Genomic DNA, 23,253 nt, shown 5'->3' with positions numbered 1-23,253 from the left:
CAGTCAGGCCTATAAGGGACAGATAAGCGTTGGCCCTTCCCCTTTGCTACAGGGCAACCAGCAGGTTTGACACATCCTCAATACTCGCCAAAGGCCAGATTTTCAAGAGAGCTCAGGTGTCTTACTCAAGCATCACTAAGACTGTGCGTTGGCTAATCAAGAGAAAGAGAGAAAGAAAAAGAAGAAAGAAAAAAAAAAGAAAAAAAAAAGAAAAAAAAAAAGAGGCTCCAACTACCTCAATTCTGTAACCTTTTCTTTAGGACTGATCTTGAAGTTAAAACCTCAGGAAACCGTTTGCAACTCCTAGGCTTATATACCACTGTCCTAAGAGCTGCAGCTCTCTGAGACCCCTCACTTCCACCTTTTGCTCTCTCCATCACTGCTCTCTTTGTATTCCCACCCGTGTGCAGAATTCATTAGCCACTTGCCTTCCCTCACAGCACTTAAATAAAATGAGTGAATTTTCCAAACGATTCAACACATAAGAGCTTCTGTGGGGAAAACCCAAGCATTTAGCTTTTCAGTTCCTTCGGAGCTGTGGCCTTCAGCAGTTCTTGGTTAGACTTTTAAAGCAAATAAAAGGGGGGGAAAAAAAAAAAAAGAGAAATGTTTCTTACTCCCCCCTTTTCTCTTGCTGTCTTGCAGCCCATGGGATCAGAGCGGACGGAGATGCGCAAACGGCAGATGTCTACGACCCAGGAGACCCCAGGTGCTGCACAGGCTCAGCTCAGCACAGGAAATCGAGGGTCCAATGCCTGCTGCTTTTGTTGGTGCTGTTGCTGCAGCTGCTCATGGTAACCCCTCTCGTTCAAACCTCTGGGGAACAGAGTAGCAGGGGAGGGAGAGGGGAGGGAGGTAATAGCCAATGCATAGGACAACATAAGCCAAACAAACCCCCGGGGTAATTCTGCAAGTCTGGGACTAAGAGAGATGACTGTGCTCTAGTACTAGACACAACCACCTACTCCAGTTTACTCTTTTCTTCCCTGCCATTGAAATAACAGATTTTTTTAAAAAAATCTCTGTACAGTTTCTCTGTTGTACTTTTGTTGTCAATACTGTAATGGAAGGTCTGTTTTGTGCAGGACTGGTCCTCCTCAGCCTTGAGCTTCACCAGCGCTTCAGCTAAAAACTGAAAGCAATACCAGAATATGTAACAGCTTTAGATTTAGGACTGGGACTTAACAAGCAGCACAGACTGTGTTAAATGGAGTTAGGAGAAGGTAGAAGAACTTGTAGGTCAGAAAATGAATAATCAGGTGCCCAGCACTGTTCTTTTGTTTCGAAGGCAACTGTATCTGTTGTCATTAATTAGTGTTGCCAACTCATGGCACCTGCAATTCATATGAAGTTAATCCTTGGGATCAGAGACTTTAAACATTGTGGGTATTTCCTGAAGATGAGGAGTTAAGCAGAACGTAATTCAGAGGAACTGCTGTTACAAGGTGTTAAGGAGGAAAATTTATCAGGGAAGCAAAGCAAAAGAGGAAAAGGAATCACTCGATTCCTTAAATTAATTATGTGTTCACCTTCTCTCTCTTACCAGCTCCTCCAGATCCAAGTGATTTTATTCAAAACTAAAGTAAAGCTTCCCATACTCAAAAGTCCTGTGTCTGTTTGGGGCCAAGTGTTAATTAACGGGCACGACCAGAACTTGCATTGAAATAAAGAAAAAAGAAGTCTTAAACAGCCATAGGAGTTCAACCAAAACTGGTAGCAAGCTGAGTGCTTCTTATAAATGCACTATCCACCACATAAACACTTCAGAGCAAGCAAACCTGGCACTGAGGTGAAGGGAAGAAGTCATAAATAACCTTGCAGCCTAGGCTAGGAATCTGTTCCACCATTATTTTTTTCCAACAGCAGCTGGTAGCAAATGCTTTGGAGAACACCATTAGAAGGCAAGGGAAGAGCAGGCTGATCTTTCCATTGCTATTGGCACTCAGCTCATCAGAAGCCAAGATACCCAATTCTGCCCTCTCTAATGCAAACAGTGAATATTTTGCAAGGACAAAAGGCTGCTTGCATTTTTTTGCAAGATGCCAAGTACTCTGGCTCTGATCCTACCAAGCTTTTCAGCAGGTGCTTAGGGGTAAACTAAGGTAGAGTTTAAAAAGACAGTAAGTACTGTGCCTGTACAGCATCAGAGTTTGCTACCTTGCAGAATGGCATCTGTGTTAAAGCATCCCATCCAAATTCCAGTGTCATCTGAGCAGTTGTCCAGTGCAATCGAAGTGGCTCAGTCTAGAGCTGCACATTACACAAACACACGTCTTTCCATAAAAGGAAAAAATAAGGCACATTTATCTACTAAGTCAGAGTACCTAACATCTGCATTTTATCTTTTAAATTGTTGATAAAGTGCTTTTTTGCCATTTTACCTGATATTTTCCAGGATGCTCATTTTCTGTGCACCTCACTATTCAAACAACTCAAAGAAAGCAATTTACTCAATAGGGTGTGTGAAAGTACCCAAATTTCATGATGCTTTGAATTCCTATTTGCATTTCAGAATCATCTGGGAAACCAGTACAGGCTCCAAACAGAGCAGCTTGTTTTAGCTTTAAAATAATTTCTGATTTTTTTGAGAACAATTGTTTTCTAGTAGCAAGAAATGCAAAACAAACCGTAATTAAGCTATTTATATTCCCTATTCATAGAGCCTTTCCTCAAAATAGCTCAAGTACTTTGAACAGAAAAATTATGAATGGGAATAAAAATGACAGTCTAAAGGAGTCATGCAGCTGAGCTGCTGAACATCCAATATTCAGCATACTCTAAATAGTAGATTTAGAATGAAGAAATGGTGAAATGGCTCAGAGCCGGTGTTCATTCCTACAGCCAAAACTCAAGCCTCCAGCCTGTTATTCTTCCAGATCCTGAGCAGATGCAGTATTGCACTAGTCTCTTTTAGTTGCCTGTACATTTTGAAAGAGCCTGCCTGTAAGTCATTTTCTGGTGCATGTCATGTTCTCTTAAGGAAGCTTTTGTTACTTCCTTTATCTTTTTCCCCTTTTGTGCATTATCCTATGAAGACTGTAATCCTTTCTGTTGGATCTGTTGGTTCCCCTCAATCCAAAAATAACTCTGACAAGCATATCACTTCTTGTCTGCCTGTGAGGAATACATAATATATCAGTTTTCATATTAAAAAAAGGCCAGAATCACTGGTAAAAAGGGTAGTAAAGGATTGAGACCTATACACAAAAGAATAGAAAACTAACATTAATTACTTACTTTTTTTTTCTGAAAAGGTGAATTGAAATAGTTCATTGATGTATTTAATGTATGGTTCAGATGTTGTAGAAAAAAAATATCTTTGCAATAACTGCTCTCCAGCTTAGCAACAGGAAAGCTTCCCTACCTCTTCAATGCATGGATTGCCTTGGCAAAGAGAAAAGCATCTCATCATCTGTTCTGTATTGCTAACCTCCAGCCATTCCTCAAGCCCTAAAATGTTTCAATTCTCCATCCTCCGAGAAGGTCTCTGCAGATTATGGACTAACACTGGAAAGAGCAAGAGAACGAAATAACCAGTAAAAGTAAGGCTGCAAATAAGACAAAGCCATGAGTTTAGAAGGAAGAAAGGAAAGAAAAATCAACTGGTTTAACAAAAAGCCTTGCTAGTGATAAATGAGATTCTTAAGAATTAAGGCAACAAAACCGTTACAACATTAGCATTAAAGAAAGGTAAGATACAAATGAAGAAATTGAGTTTGACATTTTCCTAGAAGTTATAACAACTGTATTGCTTTACTTCTGCTGGTGGACCCATTTCATATAAGTTACAGGTTATAATTCACTGGGACCTCTTCCTCTTGACAAATTTTAAGCAGCTTCACAGATTATATGAATGTATGTGTCTGCATGCACATGCATTTCTCACTCAACTATGATAGCTATGAATTGGAACGTAGTCCCCATTCCCTAAAAGAAAATATGTATATTCTCAAATTCAGTCTCAAAAGAAAAAGAATCATCTACAACTACAAAAAGAATTTTTAAAAGCTAGTTTAAAAAAGAGAGTTATTCAAATTAACATTTGATAAAAGCAGCAGTAGCTGACAGCTCCCCCCTTCCAGGGGACATGAAAAACTCTCTCTCAGTCATCACTAGTGATGGCAGCGAACATTTATTTTTTCTTTAATCTACAAACAAGCTAATACTCTTTTCCAGTCAGACATACTCAAAGCGATATTCAGCAATGGTGTATCTGCTCTTTGTGCTCCAGGCCTCACGTTTTGAAGCATATACTAGCACTTTCTTAAAGTTGCAAACAATTGCCACACAATCTGGCTATATCTACATCTGAACTCTGGAAGATGCTTACACTTCCAACATCACACACAGAAGTGTCTAGCTTGCTTAAAACTTGTGCTCCATCTTCTGAACTCTGGCTTTCTTGTAACATGGTATCACAATTGTAAGTCAGAGTCTTGGCCCTCATCATGCCCTATGGATATAAAAAAATAGCCAAGGAGAGAAAAAAAACCCAAGAACAAAAGACAAAACCACCAACCTTGAAATCTAACTCACATAAACCCAGTGCATCAAGTCTAACTTAAGTAAAAACATTATATCAAGCATACACAGTATAATAAACGTCAATGGAGAATAGATTTGGTATGTGATAAAGGGTACTCGTGTATACATACATGTATACATATATATCCCATAGATATATATACACACTTATGTATACATATATGCAGGGACTCGATGATCCTTATGGGTCCCTTCCAACTCGAGATATTCTATGAATCTATGATCCCTGTACAGAAAGTCTATGTGATACAGTATGGAACAGAGTTCAGCTACATTAAACTTTGCCAGGTTTATATAACTGTAAAACTAATGTCAGAGTATAACTATGGGTAATGTAGCTCCTGTTAGCTTCTGTCCTTTTAGCCGATTTTTTTTTAAAATATTGGAGGAATACATTCAGCCTTTTCCTTTATAAAGCTGACTAAAATTGTGTTTGCTACCTTGCAGTCTTACTGTTAGAAATCAAGACGAAGAGAGAGCAAGGAGAACATCTCATGAACTCCAAGCAGAGGGTATTCCAAACTGCGAGGAAAGGTATGGTCTTTTACCAAGTGTTCTGTCACAACAGACAGTTGTTTGGAAACAAACCCAACAAACCATACTAAATAATTTAAAGTGAATTACCTGAAATATGCAAATAACTATTATTATCTATTTGTCATTTATACTGAATTTGCAGTCACCTGTCTCTTACCTCCTAAGGAACCAAAGGTCTGATCTATAATCTTCTACCTTATTTATATGCAGCATGTAACCACATCGCCACTTTCATAACATGGCAGATCAAAAACAGCATTATAAACAGTTTCCCTTTTTTCTGAAATAATTTTTAAATACTCCTGTTCCCACCCAGCAACTATGTAAAAAGGCAGCACTCAGCCTTACAAAAATAATAAAGAGGAGCTCAGATCCTCCCAAGAGTCAGGAAACTGTCTCTTCAGAATTGCTCAAACAGGTAGGAGCACCTGTAAAACTGTAACAGACAGGAGGGTACCTTTTATGGGGTTTGAATCATTGCTTCTTTCTACGTATTTTCATTCCATTTTTAACAATGATTCAACAAGGACTATTAGGTATAGAAAAAATGCTTAGCTGTTGCAGAGGGACTTCTTTGTTGAAATTACTTTGAGCAGTAAACTGCAATTTCTGCATCAAAGTGCTGGCAATCATCTGCATCTGAGCTTTTGATAAGCACACTTTCAAAAAGCATCTTATAAATATGTTTACTAGAGTTTGCACTTGGGTAGTTCCGTGGAGGAATTAGAGCCCCCTGAACCTTGCGATTTTGTTCCATCGTGATGGCAGATGCCTCCTGCCAGCTGCAAACAGCTTGAGTAACAATCATTCATTTCTCTCTTCTTGTCCTCTCCTTCCTCCTCAAGCCCTGCTCCTACTCTTGAAGAAGTAAATGCCTGGGCTCAATCATTTGACAAGTTGATGCTTACTCCAGCTGGCAGAAATGCTTTTCGTGAATTTCTACGAACGGAATTCAGCGAGGAAAACATGCTTTTCTGGATGGCCTGTGAGGAACTAAAACAAGAATCCAACAAAAGTATCATCGAAGAAAAAGCAAGACTAATTTATGAAAATTATATTTCTATCCTTTCTCCAAAAGAGGTATATTACTTTCCCCAATACATTCTTTGATGCTGCTTTGCACAGTTAGTTCTAACATGTGTTTAAAGCTAAAACAATATTCAGGGAGAACTTTTCCCCCCCACATTCCACTGCCATCAAATAGAGATTTAGGGGAAAAAGGCAGACCCATCGTTGAGGTGAGATGGTCAAAACTACTTTCACTGGCTGTAAGAAAGCTCTTCCTATGCTACCATGGCATGCTGACGTGAAGTCTTTCGTTTGAGGCACAAATATACAGATGACCACTTTATCCTTGCTCAACTTAAATTTTATTTGTTAGACAAATCAGGTTTTTTTCTTTGCACTAGGAAGGGGGTGTGTGCGTCTCTCCAAAAGCACAGTAACCACAAATAAAGTGTTATTTGCAAAGCACAAATTGCTCAAAGAGCAGCTGATAAAATATCGCATAGAACAACCACACTGACTTCCTGAAAATTTTCAAAACTACTTGTCACTTTGCTGTAAGCAAATATGTCAAGTTTCGGAGACACCTCCGTTCAGTTTGAATATAATCCTGCCAAGTAGGCTGGAATTTTAAACCTTCCAATATCCTTGCAAAACTCAAACTTAATTGTGTGCGGTGCAAGCTATACTTATGTACTTATAAAAATGCTGTTTAGATCCAGTCAGTCTATTCCACTAACACTAATATCTTTCTACAGACACTAGAGCCTTGCAGAAAAAAAATGACATTACTTGTGTGTTGTATGGAATCATTATAAAGCCATACCTGTGGTTCGCATCAATTCACCCTCCTTTTTAACACGAATTTGATTAAGCAACAGCTTCCCAGGTTACAGTTTCCGTCCACGTCATACTGCTTACTCCAAATTCAGTCTCTTTACAACAGCACTAACTCCCAAGGAAACAAACTGTCACAAAAAATTACCAATCCTCTCTACTACGGAGCAGGAAGTTGGTCTGGAAATAGTCCGCCAGTCTCTCAGGTTTCAGTAATAACAGGATTGCAGGCAGCCTTGTTCGAAGTCAGGTCGCCTCAGTGAGAACATTTCTTTATCCATACTCAAGATATTACTACTTCAAAATTTCAACACAGTCATTTTTTGCCGAAGTATATTTAGCAGTTTTTACACTCTTGAAGGACGCCAGCTGAAATGGTTAAAAAGACTGCTTTTTCAACCAATAAAACAAAGCTAAAAACCCACACGTACTACTCACGAGTATTATTTATGTGACTTTCTATTTTAATATGCAGGTCAGTCTGGACTCCAGAGTAAGAGAAGTTATTAACCGAAATATGCTGGAACCCTCACAACACACCTTCGATGACGCACAGCTTCAAATTTATACCTTAATGCACAGAGACTCCTACCCACGGTTTATGAACTCTGCTATTTATAAGGACTTGCTTCAGTCCTTATCTGAAAAATCCACTGAAGCATAGAATTTTTTCTTAAATGTATTTATTTTAAAACAAACGGAACTCTGGGATACACCAATCCACAGGGAATTTAGAATTAATCAGATATTTACCTGAAAATAACTCAGGCAAGTTTTACTACAGACTGAATGACTTAAACCCGCACAAGGCTCTGACACAATCAGCTAACTTCAGTTTCTGATCAAATTCAGTGTTACTTTGCAAAAGAGAATGAAGAGAATGAAGAGAAAATGTTGTTGTTCAAAAAACGCAGTATTTTTTCAAACACAGCACGCAACTCAGATGCAAATCTGTTATGACGTTATGTCTGAGGTACAAATGTCACCTGAGCACGAAAACTAAATTTTATTTTTAAGTGGAGTGTTAGAATTTTCTTGAAAACCAAACCAGATGCCCCATCCACACTGTGACCAAAGTAAAAACAGTACTGTCAATATCTGGGTTACACTAGATAAAGTTTCACATATCATACCTGGTGCAGGTACACTCCACTTGTCTTGATATATTTAATGCATATACGGTGCGCTAATGGAAATCGGTATGGCAATCTCAAGTTTATGAAAACTAATGGTTGAAATAATGTTGCCTATAAAAATCTTTTGCTGAAGAATTGTTATTTTACTACTGCAGTCTGCTGAAAGCATTTTTAAGTTCGTATTGTTGATGTTTATAAAGTTAAATTATTTACTTAAGAGGAAGAAGAGTCTGGGCATTTAAATTCCAAAATAAAGCACAAGAATTCTCACATATTCTTCTCTCCCCTCAGTAGGTAGATGTAAAAACCCTTCACTATTCGCTCCTGAGAGGATGGCAGTATCAACCATCTTGGTTTTGTACATATTAAATTCTCCCGTTACCTGACAGATCTTGTAAGGTTTCTATTACAGATACGCACACATTTAATTGACGAAGGAAGCTGGAACTATTCTGTTCTGATACAGCACTATTTCAGGCTGTCCGAAAGAAAAGCAACAGCTCTATCCACTAATAAACCACGTTCATTTACAGTATCGCCAAAGCATTACACTTGATTTCTGGTCGTATCTCAAAATCAGTAATCACAGGAAGTACTAGGAAGAAAGTAAATTGAATCTGCATAATCTCTGTGTAGATCTGTTATTAGAATAACTTCTTTATTTTAAATGACAAGATTCACTACAATCCCACTGTATTAAACTTTGGAGTTTATCGTGGACTTCCATTGAATTGTATTTTTTCCTGCACATTTATTTAAATGAACCAAATGACACATATAGGTAGGAAAAGGACATATGGGGAACAGAAAGAAAAAAAATACCCCTAGAAGGAAAGAACCAGACAGGCATAGTTCAGTGACATTTACGGTAGCTTTTCTAAAACCTACTCTTTGCCTAATCCCAGCACTATGAAAAGCAGAAAATGGGGACTTTCTCTGAAAAAAGGCAATGGAAATAACAAGGCAGAATTTAGGAGATCAAGTAATTGTTTCCTCAATGCACTCCGCAGGAGACATGTTCTCCCCTTACTGCATTCGCATTATTAAACAAATAATGATGATTAAACAAATAATGAGATTTTTCATTACACAGCACCGCAGGAGAAGACCCAATACACGGTAAGTTAACAATAGCTATGCACCAGATTCCATCATCCCTTTCCAAAAACAAAACGCTATTCAACATGTCAGCACAAAAAAAGTAAACTAAAAAACTTAAGAGAGACAGCAAATCAAAGTGCTTTTGCCCTCTGTAGCACAACTCTGGATAACTAAGTTAAGAGGAAGCCCTTCTATATACCACTACTTAAGACACGGTCCAGTTAGCGGTTGCCACTGCTTAACGTATCAACACTGGTTATCTCAGCTGAATTTCTAGTAAACGTACCCAAAGCACTATCAATACAATTTCAGTTTACATAAAGTATGACATGATAGTTAGTAACTTCAACAAAACAAACTATATATATCGGTAAGGCAGCATTCATGGGGAGCTTGCAGTCAAACTGACGATGCTGTACTTGTTTTAACCAGGGTGGGTAAGAGTGCTCTAAAACTCTAAGTTGATAAAGTAAGATTAACTAGGTCAAATTCAGCTTGCTGGAAAGATCAGATGCACACATCAAAAAAAGTTCAAAGTGTGTCATTTCATGAAATGGAGGATTTCATTTCTTTTAAGTTATCTCTCTTCCCGGCAAAGATACCTCATTAAGAGCTGGAAGACAGACCAAACATTTGTACTTTATATCAAACAATATCTTCTATTATTCTGCAAGAAAGAAAAAGACGCAATGAAATTAAAGGGGAGAGAAAACTATATTGGTTTGGGCAGTTCTATGGTTAACATTAGATTATTAAAAGAAGAAAATAATAATTTCTAAGCTTATTTTCCATGTGCTGCAACTTCTAAGCAATATTACAATATGCTGACATTTGCAATCCGCATCTTTTCTGAAAAATCTTAATAAATTTTAATGCTGTGTTTTAGGTTTAAGCTTACACCCAACACCAATGGCAGAATGCTGGTCCCTAGATACCCTGAGAGTATCTTTTAAAAAACCCAACCAACCAACCCACTCCCCTAAATATCTTGTTATTTTGGGGCTGTTTAATGTTGGATTTAATTGAAGGCGGAGGACACACACAAAACCCCACCCACACAGAAGACAGGTTTTTAACGACATTTCATTATTATATATTTGCTTATTATGCACAAACTTTTCTCAGGGCAAAAGTGAGTTGCCCTGAAAAGGAAAAGTTACTATAGACAAGCTGTTACATGAATAGCAGGAGAAAATAATAATATTATCACAATATATTATTTATAATTCATCAAGTAAGATATTATCACAAAATCAATTTATCCTAGCTTGAAAATAAGCATGGTTGGTTTGTCTTGGCATTTATCTCACTGCAGGATATCATTAAGCTCTAACAACTTTCCAGTCCACTGGCATTTTCTTCAATGTCTGCACTCCACAAACCAGTAACTCCCACAGAACATGCATACTGTTAAAGACTGCTCTTTTCACCAGCCTGCTAAGCAGTATTAAAATTGCATGGGCTCCTTCAGCCAACATATTCTGCTTTACACTGACCTTTAAATTCCAAAAGTCATTAGCACAATACAAACGAAGAAAAAAAAATTTTTTTATATACATATCCTGAAGGGCTATACTATATAAAGATAGATTAAAAATTATCACACAAACATCATGTACTTATGCACTTTCTGATTACGAAGGATATCTGAAAAAGAGAAAGTGATGAGAAACACTATCACAATGTGAAGTAATTTTTAAACAAGTTTGCTTTAAACAGTACTTAGGAACACGTCTTCTGCCATGAAAGGTATCAGTATGATTTCAATGACATTAATGAAAGATTTTCTATACTAATGTTGTAACTAAATTAATCCCAAACCTTTTAAAGTGGTAAAACAATTCAAGATTAGTGATGATCTAGTGAAACAGAAGCTAATATACAGCAGTATGAAATTGTACTTAAAGAGGTGAAATTCCTCAAGTTTATTTACATGAATGACTACTCATGATCTATTTCAAAAAGCATGCGTTTGAAAGGTAATACAACCACTTTTTTCGGAATGAAGACTTCATGTTGATGAATTTACGTTTTATCTAAGCTGGTATGGGTTGTAAGTTGCAATTTAAAATTCACGTGTATGACCACAAGTGGAATCCTGAACTCTGGATAAAAAAACAGGCACTTCCTTCGCAAGGCATAGAAAGTGGGCTTCGAAGTGGGATTCACAAAAGCTAAGATCATTTTAGAGCAGATATTTACCTTCTGCTTAGTGCTAGTCAAAAAGAATCATTCAGTACGAGATATTTTAAAACCCACACTTTCTCCTGAGCAAGTTAACAGAATTATGTATGAGGAAATGCTTTCTAACAAAGGATCCAGCAGCTCTGTTTTCTGAGCAACAGAAACCTCTAAACTTCCTTACAGATGAAAGATGGCATCCCTAAAGATCTACACACACACACTTTAAAAGGAACATGGCCCCCTGTTTTTCTCAACTAGATCAGTGTAAAAACCAGCTTAAGTTGTAGGGCGACTATGTGCAAGTCTCTCTTTCGTCTGAGAGGATTCAAATGTCCACAAATGTAATAAATGTGCTGTTCTTGGATGGGAGAGATTCATCACCAGTTCTGCCGGTATGTTTCACTGCATAAAATATCCCAAGATACTGGTCAGTCGTAGCATAACTGCAGCTCAGTAGATAAGCCAGCCAGCTGGGGAAATGAGATACGTCCCAGGCCCACCTCTACATTTTTCTCCTATACATCCTTCAGACTTTGCATCCTCTCCAATAGAGGAGGGTAATTTCAGACAACTGGGAAAACTGAAGCACCTGTTGAACAGAGGTGCATCCAAAGCTCACTACTGGGCAGTTTTATTTTTGGATCTGGGTAACCAAAATGAAGTATGAACAGAATTTAGGCAACTATGATCTTTTTTGGATCTAGTTCTTGGACTTCATCTTTCACTATGAGAAAGAAACTGTTCTTTTTACCTCGGGGACAGAAGAGAGAAAGGGTGAAGGCTGTTGCCCAGCCATAAGGTAACATTAGGTGAAACAACGTTTTAACTCCTACTTGGATACACGTTGGATACATCACAGAAAGCGCTATCGCAGTTCTAGCTCTTTTTAATAAAGTCCAGATATAATTTGCTAAGTACAGAAAGACAATTACTATATTTTCTCAAAAGGTAATTCTCCTAGGTGTCACAATCAGGCATAAAGATTAAAGGACACGTAGCGTGAGTGCAAACCAACCTGTGCCTGCCCTGTGTATATGCTGTGAGCAGCAGTGGAAATTTAGGTCTACTTGGCATCCAATTTGCAGTCATTTTTAACATAACTTTTTGGACTTGTTCTGTTACAAAGGTCTCCAGACAAAGCACTGCAATTGATATTAAACATCTGTCATTAGTTTGTTGCTGTCTTAAACAACTTGAAAAAAAGTCAATTATGCATCTTTAAGTAACTCTTAAGAAGCAATCCTGCCAAAGCACCTACACACAGGCGAAAAATAAACCCATTCTATTAGTAGAAAAAAGAATGTTTTCTGAATTAGGGCATTAATATCAAATAAATTGAGTTAAAAACGTTTTTATATAAAGTTATGCAAGAAACTTTAAATGCTGAACAATTTTCTGCCTAAAAAATGTTTGTAACTAAACTTCTATTTTAATCATTTTTGCTTTAGCAGAAAAGCCATTTTTCCTTCCTTGCACAAGCTGACTGGAAAAACTTGCTCTATAAAGTATTTCAAACACTTCTTGTCTTGCAAAGCTCAGGTGTCATCATACTATTTCCAACTGATTTATTATGATTGCTACCATCACGCAAAAAATATTCAACATAGAAAATCTTGTTTTTCCTTTACAGTCAAGGAATTTATTCTCCAGGAGCTGCACATACTCTTCCCATCCCCCCATGAATCTTTTATACATTGCCAGGATAGACCTCCTCAGCTCCAGGCTTCAATAAATTAAGTAATATAAACTTAGATATAATGAAAGAATTCAATCTCTTCTAAAGATGTTGTCATATTATTCCTTGAAAGCGCATTTGAAAATACTTCTAAACATGTGCACTGTTAAAAAGCAGGCTCTAACAAAGCAATATTTATATCACCCCACATACGGAATAGACTATAACAATTTATTCTCACCTGCAGGTCTATGATTGACATCAGATACTCTACATCTCAAAATTCAGTTCATGAACAAAATCAGTGTCATTTATATGAAGTGAATTTAATATTCTCCCCAGCCAGTTTATGTTGTGATGAATTGGTTAGCTGGTGTTATTAGGACAGCCTACAACATGCCTTTACTTATTTACAAAGTCTAAACCAAACTTGGTTGTCAAGCACGTTAAGCAAAACTGAACACTCAAATCAGATTTAACCAACTATTTTAAGACATTCCTAGAAATAATACCTACTGATAGAATGTAAAATACATGCTTTGGGCAATAAAATATATTGCATTGATCAAAGCTGGTTACATAAACAAGCTTAACCAATCATTGCAAAAGAGGTCATCATATCCACTAATAAATTTCCAAACCCCATGACCACAAATTTAATCCTAATTCAGAAACAGTACGTACAAACTGGAGAGTTAACTAAATTGTGATTTAGTTAACAACCGAGTTTAACGTCATTAGACGAAGTTAAATACCTTTTCTCTTTGCAAAACTAGTGAACACAGCAGCAAGAAACAAATTCCATTCTTACAAATGAACAAATGTGGAGAGGTAAAATGTATATGGAAGGAGCGTGTATGTTTCAGACCGCAAAAAATACAGTACATTATTCACATAGTTAGAAAAAAACAAGCCAATTACCAAAATGTTTAATTGGTAAAAGTTTAATGTCAACTTACTTATAAAAATGAAAAAATATTTTAACATTCACCATACAATTGAGCAACCTGGCCCTACTGACTATCAGCTATAGGAAGGCATTTAAGGAAATGATGGTTGTGTCAAAACAAAGGCTAACTTCAGGCATGTATGCTGCTTTAAAAAAAAAAAAAAAAAAGAAAACAAAACCCAAAAAACCTCTCAATTTGCAGGAAGCTAGATGCTTAGTCTAGTTTTTAAAGCTAATTACAAAATCCTCTTCCATACTGGTCCAGATGTCGACAATTTCTTCTTCTAACAGAACTGCCAAAAGAAAAGAATTTTTATGAGATCTTCATATAGCTTATTTCTAAATCTTTGCAAGAAGTAACAGAAATATACACCACACTTAGGATATGGAAATTACTAGTTAAAGCATTTGCTTATATCATAACCATTCCTTCACTCACACGGACACTTTTGTAACCACCACCTTACAGAAGGTTTTAAGGACAAATGAACTTTTCCGGGTACTGCATCAAACAATTTCTAAGCTTTATAAATTACTTAGGTATCTTGGAGTATAAATTTGAACAATATTCAGTAATAAGATATGTAAAATAAGACACATAAAAGAATTTTTTTTATGCAGTTATCTTAACGTATGCTGTGCAACATGGTTTTGCAGAGCTGCAGCATTCTTAACACAGAAAAACAACGGAATGAGGGTATCATGCATGCTTCATATTGCATTCTATCACATCTTAAGTTGTAAATTTTACAGGCCTTCATTTCAGTGTTTCTCCACTTTATTGGATTACCAGTGTTCCTCAGAAGCTTTTATAATTCCCATTTCCTGAACTTAAAAAAAAATTTAAATCAAGTTATCACTGCCCTACACTTATCCTGACACAGGAATATGACAGCAGTCATCTCTTTTTTTATCCCCCCTTCTCTTCAGACTAGCAAAAAAAAACGGAAAAAACAACAACAAAAGGTCTGAAAAGGCCTATTCCACTCATCGAAGTAGAGATTAAAAATAGTTAAGAGTATCTTTGGGTGAAGAAAGAGAAAACACAGTGACTAACTTGCCACTACTTTGTATGGCAAAGCAGTATTGCAACTGTCACAAGGACTAAGTCAATGTCCTGACTTCTCTCCCTCTTTGCCACTGCCCTACTTGTGTGATCTCACACCTTCAGTCAAAAATACTTTTCTAACCTAAAGCTATTTTGCAATATCAACATGTAATATCATTAATGGGCTAAGAAATAACCAAAAATTAACAGAAACTCATTTGTCATTTACTGCAAAACAAAATTAAGCACCGAGCCTGCTGTCTGCTATCAAATATGCAGAGCAGTCTAACAGTCTTACCTTCCATCTGTTTCCACATTCATTACAGACAACAAACGTTGTCATGGGTTCATCAGCACTGCGGGTTTGAACCTTTGGCAAAGGCAAGAGCCAGAGTGGAAAAGGAAAATTAGTTATCTTCAACTTTTGTCAGTATGTGTTCAATGTGAAGGTTTAAAATCAAAGCTTAACATTAAGGACACACATTTGGATAAAAATACAAGTTAACTTTCTGTATCAATTGAAACTGGTTTTTTGTCTAGACTATAAAGCAATCATAAACTTATGTTTTGACAGATTTAGTAGCACTAAAATACCAGTTTCAGCATAGAAACTGTGCACATACTTCTAGGAAAAGATTCTGCAGTAAAACTACATGTTCAGTATGGTTTTACATATATTTATTGATGCAAAGGCTTAAAAGTCTCATGACTGAAAAACAGCTTTTTACTTAAAGCATCTGATATACAATGTTAAATTATAAACGCAGCTGATCCTATGATCAAAATTACATGCCCGGAAGCACTGCTAAACAAATTAAAGCCCTTCTTCTTGCACATATTTCCTAATTAAAATAGAAAAAGGTTGTAGGAATGATTGTAAATCAGGGTCTAGTGTTAATCAAATAGTAGATTATATATACATTAAAAAAAAAAAGTATGTGTGTATATATGTATATACATGGATATATATTCTATATGTATGTATCATTATTTTCTGCTATTTATTCCCTCTGTAAAGAAAAGTTAACACACATTAAAAACTGTAAATTAGCTCTCCTCCACATTAACCATATTAATAAGATGTAATAGAATCAAAGAATCATTAAGGTTGGAAAAGACCTCTAAGATCATCGAGTCCAACCGTCAACCCAACACCACCATGCCCACTAAACCATGTCCCTAAGCGCCTCATCTACACGTCTTTTAAATACTTCCAGGGATGGGGACTCCACCACTTCCCTGGGCAGCCTGTTCCAAGGCCTGACCAATCTTTCAGTAAAGAAATTTTTCCTAATGTCCAGTCTAAACCTCCCTTGGTTTAATAAGAAGAATTAGCAAAAACTCAGCATTGCAAAGAAACTGATGTTTCAGGCTATATAGATACTCAGCTTGGATTTACATAAAATCTTTGGTAAATTAATACAACAAACATCCTTTACGTAAGCACACCTAAGTAGATCCAACTATCTTCACATATTTTGTAATTTGTTAGCATTTTGTAATTAAAACTTTTTTTCTCTGACAATCTTTATATAGGACATAAACTTTGAAAAAGGAAAACGAAGAGTCTGAATAACCATGTACCTGGGTGTATGTACAGTTCTTCTTTTTGCACTTGCCGCATGTAAACAGATCAGTTTGAGTACCTCCTGTTTTAGCCATCTGGTGCTCTCTGATAGCTTCTTTGGTCAGATTTTTGCGCATTTCTTTCAGCTCATCACTTGCCATTTCCTGTTATGGACAAAGAGCAGAGAGAGTTTACTAGAGAATTTTTGTTTTAAACAGTCATTACCATTGTGCAAGTACATGCCATTTTTGATTTAGAATCCATGAACAACAACTCTATTGAAGGGCAAAGTAATTCTACACATTTTTAATTTTGCAAGACTTAAACTGGGATATTCACAGCACAGAAGCTACAAAGAGTTAAAAATGTTCTTTTCTTTTCTACACAGCTGGGGAAAAAAAAATCAGTAAAAATTACAATACCAAACACCTAGACACGTTTCTATGCAAATGCATTTCTGAAGTTCAGAAATGTAAGAGAGAGACAAGGTAGAAGAGGACTTAAAAGTTCTCTAGAGAGGGGGAAAAAGATCCTCTCCCTAGGTTAGATCCTTGCATAATTATCTCATTGACCTACAGAAGATTATTATAGGAAAAATTTACACTATTTTGACTATTTCCATATTTGCACTGAGACAGCATAGCCATAATTTACCATATGTTACCAGAAGTCATACACACTCAGTTTCAAAACACTAACCGAAGAGCTTAGATTCATCGATTTCCTTTTTCCTTTAAAACAGTTCTAGCAGGCAGATCTCCACAACGTATAGTAATCAAGCATGCATAGCAAAAATAAGTCGTTCTATTTGTCTTCAATAAAGTTTTACTCCACATCCCATGTAGATGTGGAATGCAAATCTTGTATTAATGCTGTTTCATTTTAGAAGTAATCTTAACACTAAGGGTTTTTTTAGCCATTAAAATTTTAACACAAGACATTAATTAAAACAAAGAATGGGCACTGGACAACACAAAACATGTTTGTGCATATGTACATACATACATGTAGAACGAAAAAACTCAAAATATGTACTCAAGATACAATCTACTTTTCTTATACATTCCTTTACCAGCCTCTGTTTGCCCTAACCTTTACATAAAGCTATAGGGAAAAAAAAAAAAGACACCTACAAAAAACTTTCCTTTAGAATAAAGCTAATCATGATTTTCATTACTTGGTCATAAATTTAATTTCTTTCAGCCTCCAAGATACTCCTTTATACATGATTTGGGAGGGTAGAATCCAACACATACAAGCAGAACTATAAAACTGTAATCAGATGTTAACCGTGCTTTTGTTTTTCTCTCCTATAAAATCTAATTTTTCATTTGATTTCCTAGATTTATTTTGTTTTGTAAAGAGAGTGAGCATCTGAACTGGAATTTGTAAAGACAGTGAGCATCTGAACAGGAATTTCTATTCAAGTGTCCAAAATGTTCTTTCAATAACATAAATTTAATTTGATTTAAAGCGCAATCCTCCTACCTTCTCTCCCCTATCATTTATGGCTTTTTCTATTTATTGTGAAGACTTTCCTGTCAAATTTGAGATAAGCTTTAAACAAACACTGAAAATGCCAAGAGGAGAGGGACTAATCTTTGAAACCACAGTGCTATACCTTGCATAGGAGTATAACAGCAGACATTAGCATTTGAAAAACAAACGGCAAGACAGGCTAACACTTACATATCCAGAAAGGTGAATGGGTAACCAGCTTGGAGTCACCAGCCAGTCATATTTACATCTTCCTAAACTTAAAAAATTATCACTGATATATCATGTGGCCTTTTAAAAATGGCACTACACACAGTGTTTCAGGAAATTTACACATGACAGCTTACCTATCTTCTGACTTACAGACAAAATCAGATATTTAGGAACCATTAACAGACACCACTTTCATTCCCTCTGCCCAACACAGCCCTGTAATTCAGACTGTGCAAGCCACAAACAAGCCACAGTCTTTCAGAAGTGCAAGCAGCTTACATAAATTATTTTTATGGCTAATAAATACAGGCCAGGACATAAGTCCAATAGGGAAATAGTTAAAGACCTATGCTTTACTTACCTCTGCTGTCATTTTAGCAAACTTGTCAGGAGGAATGTTCCCACATAACACATTTTTCCTTAGGTTAGGATTCTTTGCATCCTTGAGATTCGCTATTCTACTTCGTACCCTATTTTTGTATTTCATATCAGTGTTTTTTAATTCTTGAAAAATAGGTGCGTTGGATTTAAGGAACAAAACATTAACAAGTAAAACAGAGCACTATAAAGGATTCATTTTTTGGGGCAACTTTTCTAAAGCAATGTAATTCTCCACTGTTGATCAAGTCCTCCCCCCAGCCCCAGCCAACAGTTACTTCCCTGTTCAGCACAGCAGACTTTACATCCTTCTGAAGCCTAATCATAGTTTAGCACATGGTCAGTGAAACGTGAATTTTTTGGCAGTAGGATCTCAACTGAAATTGTGAAAAGTCACCCATACATTTATGTCCAGTTGCTTGACCTCATCCTGAGGATTAATTGATTTCTAAATCAAATATTCAAACACTGGCAGCTCACTAACAGAATTTTAAAACAGGTTTGCAACAGAAACAGGAAATTCCTTAACAGGAATGATGGTTGACTGTAATTACCAAAGGACATTAGCAAGTTAGAATCATGAAGCTTAGATTATTTCTATGCTTAAGAATACGCCCACAAAAAAAAAAAAAAAACCCACTGAAATAAAAAGAAGCCCAGACCTCTGCTCTGTAACTACCCAAAGACTGCTACCAGAACAACCCTTTTGAAAATTCCGAATTAATTTAGAAACTTATAGAAATGAAATAAAGACATTAGAAAAAGATTAAAACTGTTAACAAGAAAAGATTTTAAAATAACATAGGAGAGCCCAGCATTTTATGTCAGAATGCTTCAGTAAGATATAATATTGCTGCTGCAAGGAATACACACTGAACTAAAAAAAACCCCACACACACTCACCTACACACATTCCTACATGTTTTAAGGCAAATCATTTAGGTTGTGCTAGTTTTTTAAACATTAAATTTCTGCACTGATGTGTTGAACACAGTTTGCTATTTTTGTTTGAAATGAAATTTAAAAATATTCAATATATAGATCAAGTAATTTTAACATTATCAATCCTTTAAAAAAAACCCTCTTGTTCTAGAGCACATAGATGTACAACAAAGGATATCTTCTTCAATCTGAGAACCCAGCTCTTCCTCATCAGCACCAATAGCAATGTAATCATCTGAGAAAAACAAATATTAAAATATTAGCAACCTGATGATCTCATCAGTGTTCTATATACCTGAGAGCCCATTTGAAACTCTGAAACTCAGCAAATTATGAAACAACTGCAGTGAATTTTCCTTTTGTATAGGAAAGTTTAATTTACTGTATACTTACCCTTTCAAAACTTTGTTAACGTATTACTTGGAAGAACAAAAATAAGTGAAATGAAGAGCAACAGAAGTTCAAAAAAGTAGATAAACCCTAAATCTTTCACAAAAACAAAAATTCTGACATCTAGTTGCAAACACAAGTAGTAACAAAAAACTTTGCTACACAGAAAAATTTAAAATATTCCAATAGGCTTGGCAAATACCCATCTCCGCAGCATATCTGCATAGAATAGACTATTTTAAAAAGAAAACATTTTGTATTGTGTTTCATCAATTCTTTCAGTCCACACAATACAAGCATAAGCAATTAATCATTTACATGCATGCAAGAGAAAGATTTCATTAGAAACATAGTAATTAAATAACAGAAACAATATTAGATATTTTTAAAAAAATGCAAAGCAGAGATGTGTCATAAAACACGTAAATTAGAAGAAATAAACCACAGCAATCTTGAAGACAATGCAACACTTGACCTAAAATGTCTCAAGATAATTGTTTACTGTTACTAACCAAAACCCTTACTCATAAAGACAGCTGCCTTTCCAAGACAGCTTAGGACAAATTAGACACAGTATGTGTTTTCCTCCTTCTCATTTTAACATGGGTGTACTTCAATGAGTAATCCAAACACCATTTCTTCTTCAATCTCACGCAGAAGGCCATAAAACCAGAAAATAACCTATTTTTCGAGATTGGCATTCAATGCATGGATGATCAGCTTATATGTGCTGTAGAAAGTAACACAGCAAAAAGAGTTCTTGGAAAATTAGCTAAAATTAAGACTACAAAGAATTATGAATACTAAGATGCTACATGCAACTTTCTGGTCACAAATTATTTTAGAAGTCTCTGAACTACATATCCAGAGGGACCACAAATACATGGTCTTTAGTCAGCTTTGATTACTGTCTGTATCTGAATTTATGTGAATTAAAAGAAAGAGTAAAAGAGTGAAGAGGGTAAAAATGGATGACTTGGAAATCTGCTTACAGTGGGTCACGTTACACAAAGCTAAGAACAGAGGAATACGAGCTGGGTTGTAAGTTCTGGTAGAAGAGAAGGACCCACAAGAAAAAATTCAGGTCATTCTGAGGAATCCAACTTTTAGTTTGCTCCTGATCTAGCATATCATTCAATTTGTCAGTTTAAAGATACCCAAGTGTACATGAGGGGGGGGAAAAGAAAAAAAAAAAACAAACAGTCAAGGAATTTACAGATGCCCAAAAGGCATGAAGACAGAGCAATGCAAGACTCTCTTATTGTGAGTATCTCGATGAAACTTCCAAGATTAAATCAAAACAGAAAGGCAGCCTTCAAAAACCAAAATCTGAAGGCCCACAGGATCTTTGGTGTAAGAAAGGCAGGCATGTATATAATGGCACTCTCAGTCAGAGATAAGACAAAAATATAGCAGCTTCCACAAAAAGATTTAAATGAGGCATTAAGGAGGCAATAACCTTGCTGAAAAGAAGTTCCGCTGTAGGCAAGATATCAGATGAACAGAAGCCACAAAATGTCCCGTATCATCAGCAACAAAAATGTATTTCAGTACATTCCCATGCTTTCAAGGTTACTCATTACTTGCAACTTGGGTGAACTGGCCTATGGGTATATATACACACAAGTGGACATGAACAGGGTTTATTCTACCCTACGGGGCAGGAGAAAAATAGAGTGGGAAGGACTGAAATAGAGAAGAAGGAAATAGTTAAACTTGAAAATATAGTCTACAAAGCTCACCTCCTGTTCTGAGAGCTGCAGAGAGCATTTCTCTACATTTCACTCGTACAGAATCTGAAGTGCTCGGAGCCCGGGGAAAAGAAGGGATGAAAGAATTTGAGGGAGCACTACCCTCCTCCTTCCTGCTGCTGGAATTGCTACTTGAACTGCTAAAAAAAGGCAAAAAGAAAACTAATATTAATGTTTTCCCCCCCTCTTCAAATAACTTTGCTCCAGGGCAAAACACAGGTCTTCTGCTATATCCATTTGATGGTATTCCAAAAAAAGAACACAAGCCACCTTTTTAAAGCTACTTATAGCTCTAGAGTCAATACAATTTTAAAAGCATCTTTAGAATATTCACCAGCGTATTCCACACAATAGAGACACAGCAGGTATTTCATTCCATTATGTGGCATGTAAGTTTTAATTCTCAGTTCTCTACATAAACATGGAATCTTTTTCCCCGCCCCATGGAACTTTACTTTAAAAAACAGTGAAGATGCATCACACTAACATTCAGTCTGCAGTGAATGCATTGCATTCAGTCTGCTTACTGCACTGAGTGGTACCATGGTCACAAGCAAATAATTAATGTAGCTTTGCAAACTGTAAACCAAAAAGTTTTCAGCTTGCATCAGGACAAATCGTTAGAGGTTAAATTTCAATTTGAAAATGGCTGCTGAAAACAGATCCACTGAAACCAGAAATGCATAGAAGAAATGGGCCTGGAGGTACTATTTTGCAAATGTTCTTCAGCTCCTATAACATCACTAACATGGGCTTATTTTTCTGATAACATGTATTTTGTGTTTACCAAAAACAGTGCAGAATGAGACTGTTTATTAAACATAAAAGCTAACAGACAAAAGTATTCTAAACCTCTAACATACGCAATTACCACACAACTGTGACTGAAATTTGATTTACAGTTCTCAAGGCTCAGTGCTAGTATTGAGAGAGGAAGGAGTATTTGACAGGCAAAACAGATGGAATAAACAATAACTAGTCTGGCCACACCTTGACCCGTGGCTTTCATCTTTTTTTTAATGTCAGCAGCAGCAGAATTTATTTCCCTAACAACATGCCATTTCTTGTACAACTCTAAGTATTTCAGAAAAGAATGTGGAAGCTGTCTCTAATATGATAAATTTGAACCAAATAGTTTAATGTTAATTTATACTGAGTGAAATTATTTGTATAGTCATGAAGAATTAAGCACCTTTCTTCTCTTGCTTCAGGGCTGTTTTGTGAGGAAGATGCAGGTTCCTTTTTCTTTTCTTCACAATCTTTATCAGTTGAAGGTCCATCTGGAAATACAAAACATAAGAAACTCTCTTTTATCCAAAAATAGCAACCAATTTAAAGCAGTGGTAAAATATCTTTGCTGATTTCTCCTGAACCAGTTGGAAATGCTATCAGCTCCCACTCTCTGCTTTGACCTTCTCTTGCAGTACAGCCTTCCACTCCCCAACACCCTCCCCAACCCAGCAAATGGAAAATATGACAACACTTCAGATCCTTCGAG

At 36.3% G+C, this 23,253-nt stretch overlaps 2 protein-coding genes across 2 annotated transcripts; one reads left to right on the top strand and one right to left on the bottom strand.

Annotated features, from left to right (window-relative positions):
* The first annotated feature begins 645 nt into the window (after positions 1–645).
* On the top strand, positions 646–8,330 carry RGS20 (regulator of G-protein signaling 20). The gene is made up of 4 exons (XM_009575372.1): positions 646–794; positions 4,993–5,079; positions 5,928–6,162; positions 7,400–8,330. The coding sequence occupies exons 1-4, from the start codon at positions 649–651 to the stop codon at positions 7,586–7,588; spliced, it is 657 nt and encodes a 218-aa protein (XP_009573667.1). The 5' UTR covers positions 646–648; the 3' UTR covers positions 7,589–8,330.
* Positions 8,331–13,724: 5,394 nt separating this feature from the next.
* Positions 13,725–23,035, bottom strand: TCEA1 (transcription elongation factor A (SII), 1; the record flags this gene model as incomplete). The annotated part of the gene is made up of 7 exons (XM_009575373.1): positions 13,725–14,262; positions 15,316–15,387; positions 16,602–16,748; positions 18,656–18,810; positions 19,793–19,849; positions 21,747–21,895; positions 22,948–23,035. Coding segments are annotated over 7 exons (677 nt in total), but the record flags the coding sequence as incomplete, so codon positions are not given.
* Positions 23,036–23,253: the final 218 nt, after the last annotated feature.

This window comes from Fulmarus glacialis, unplaced genomic scaffold, assembly GCF_000690835.1.
Source record: "Fulmarus glacialis isolate BGI_N327 unplaced genomic scaffold, ASM69083v1 scaffold32293, whole genome shotgun sequence".
Classification (NCBI taxonomy): domain Eukaryota; kingdom Metazoa; phylum Chordata; class Aves; order Procellariiformes; family Procellariidae; genus Fulmarus; species Fulmarus glacialis.
Note: the sequence above shows the minus strand (reverse complement) of the source record. Positions and strands in the feature narration are given on the sequence as shown.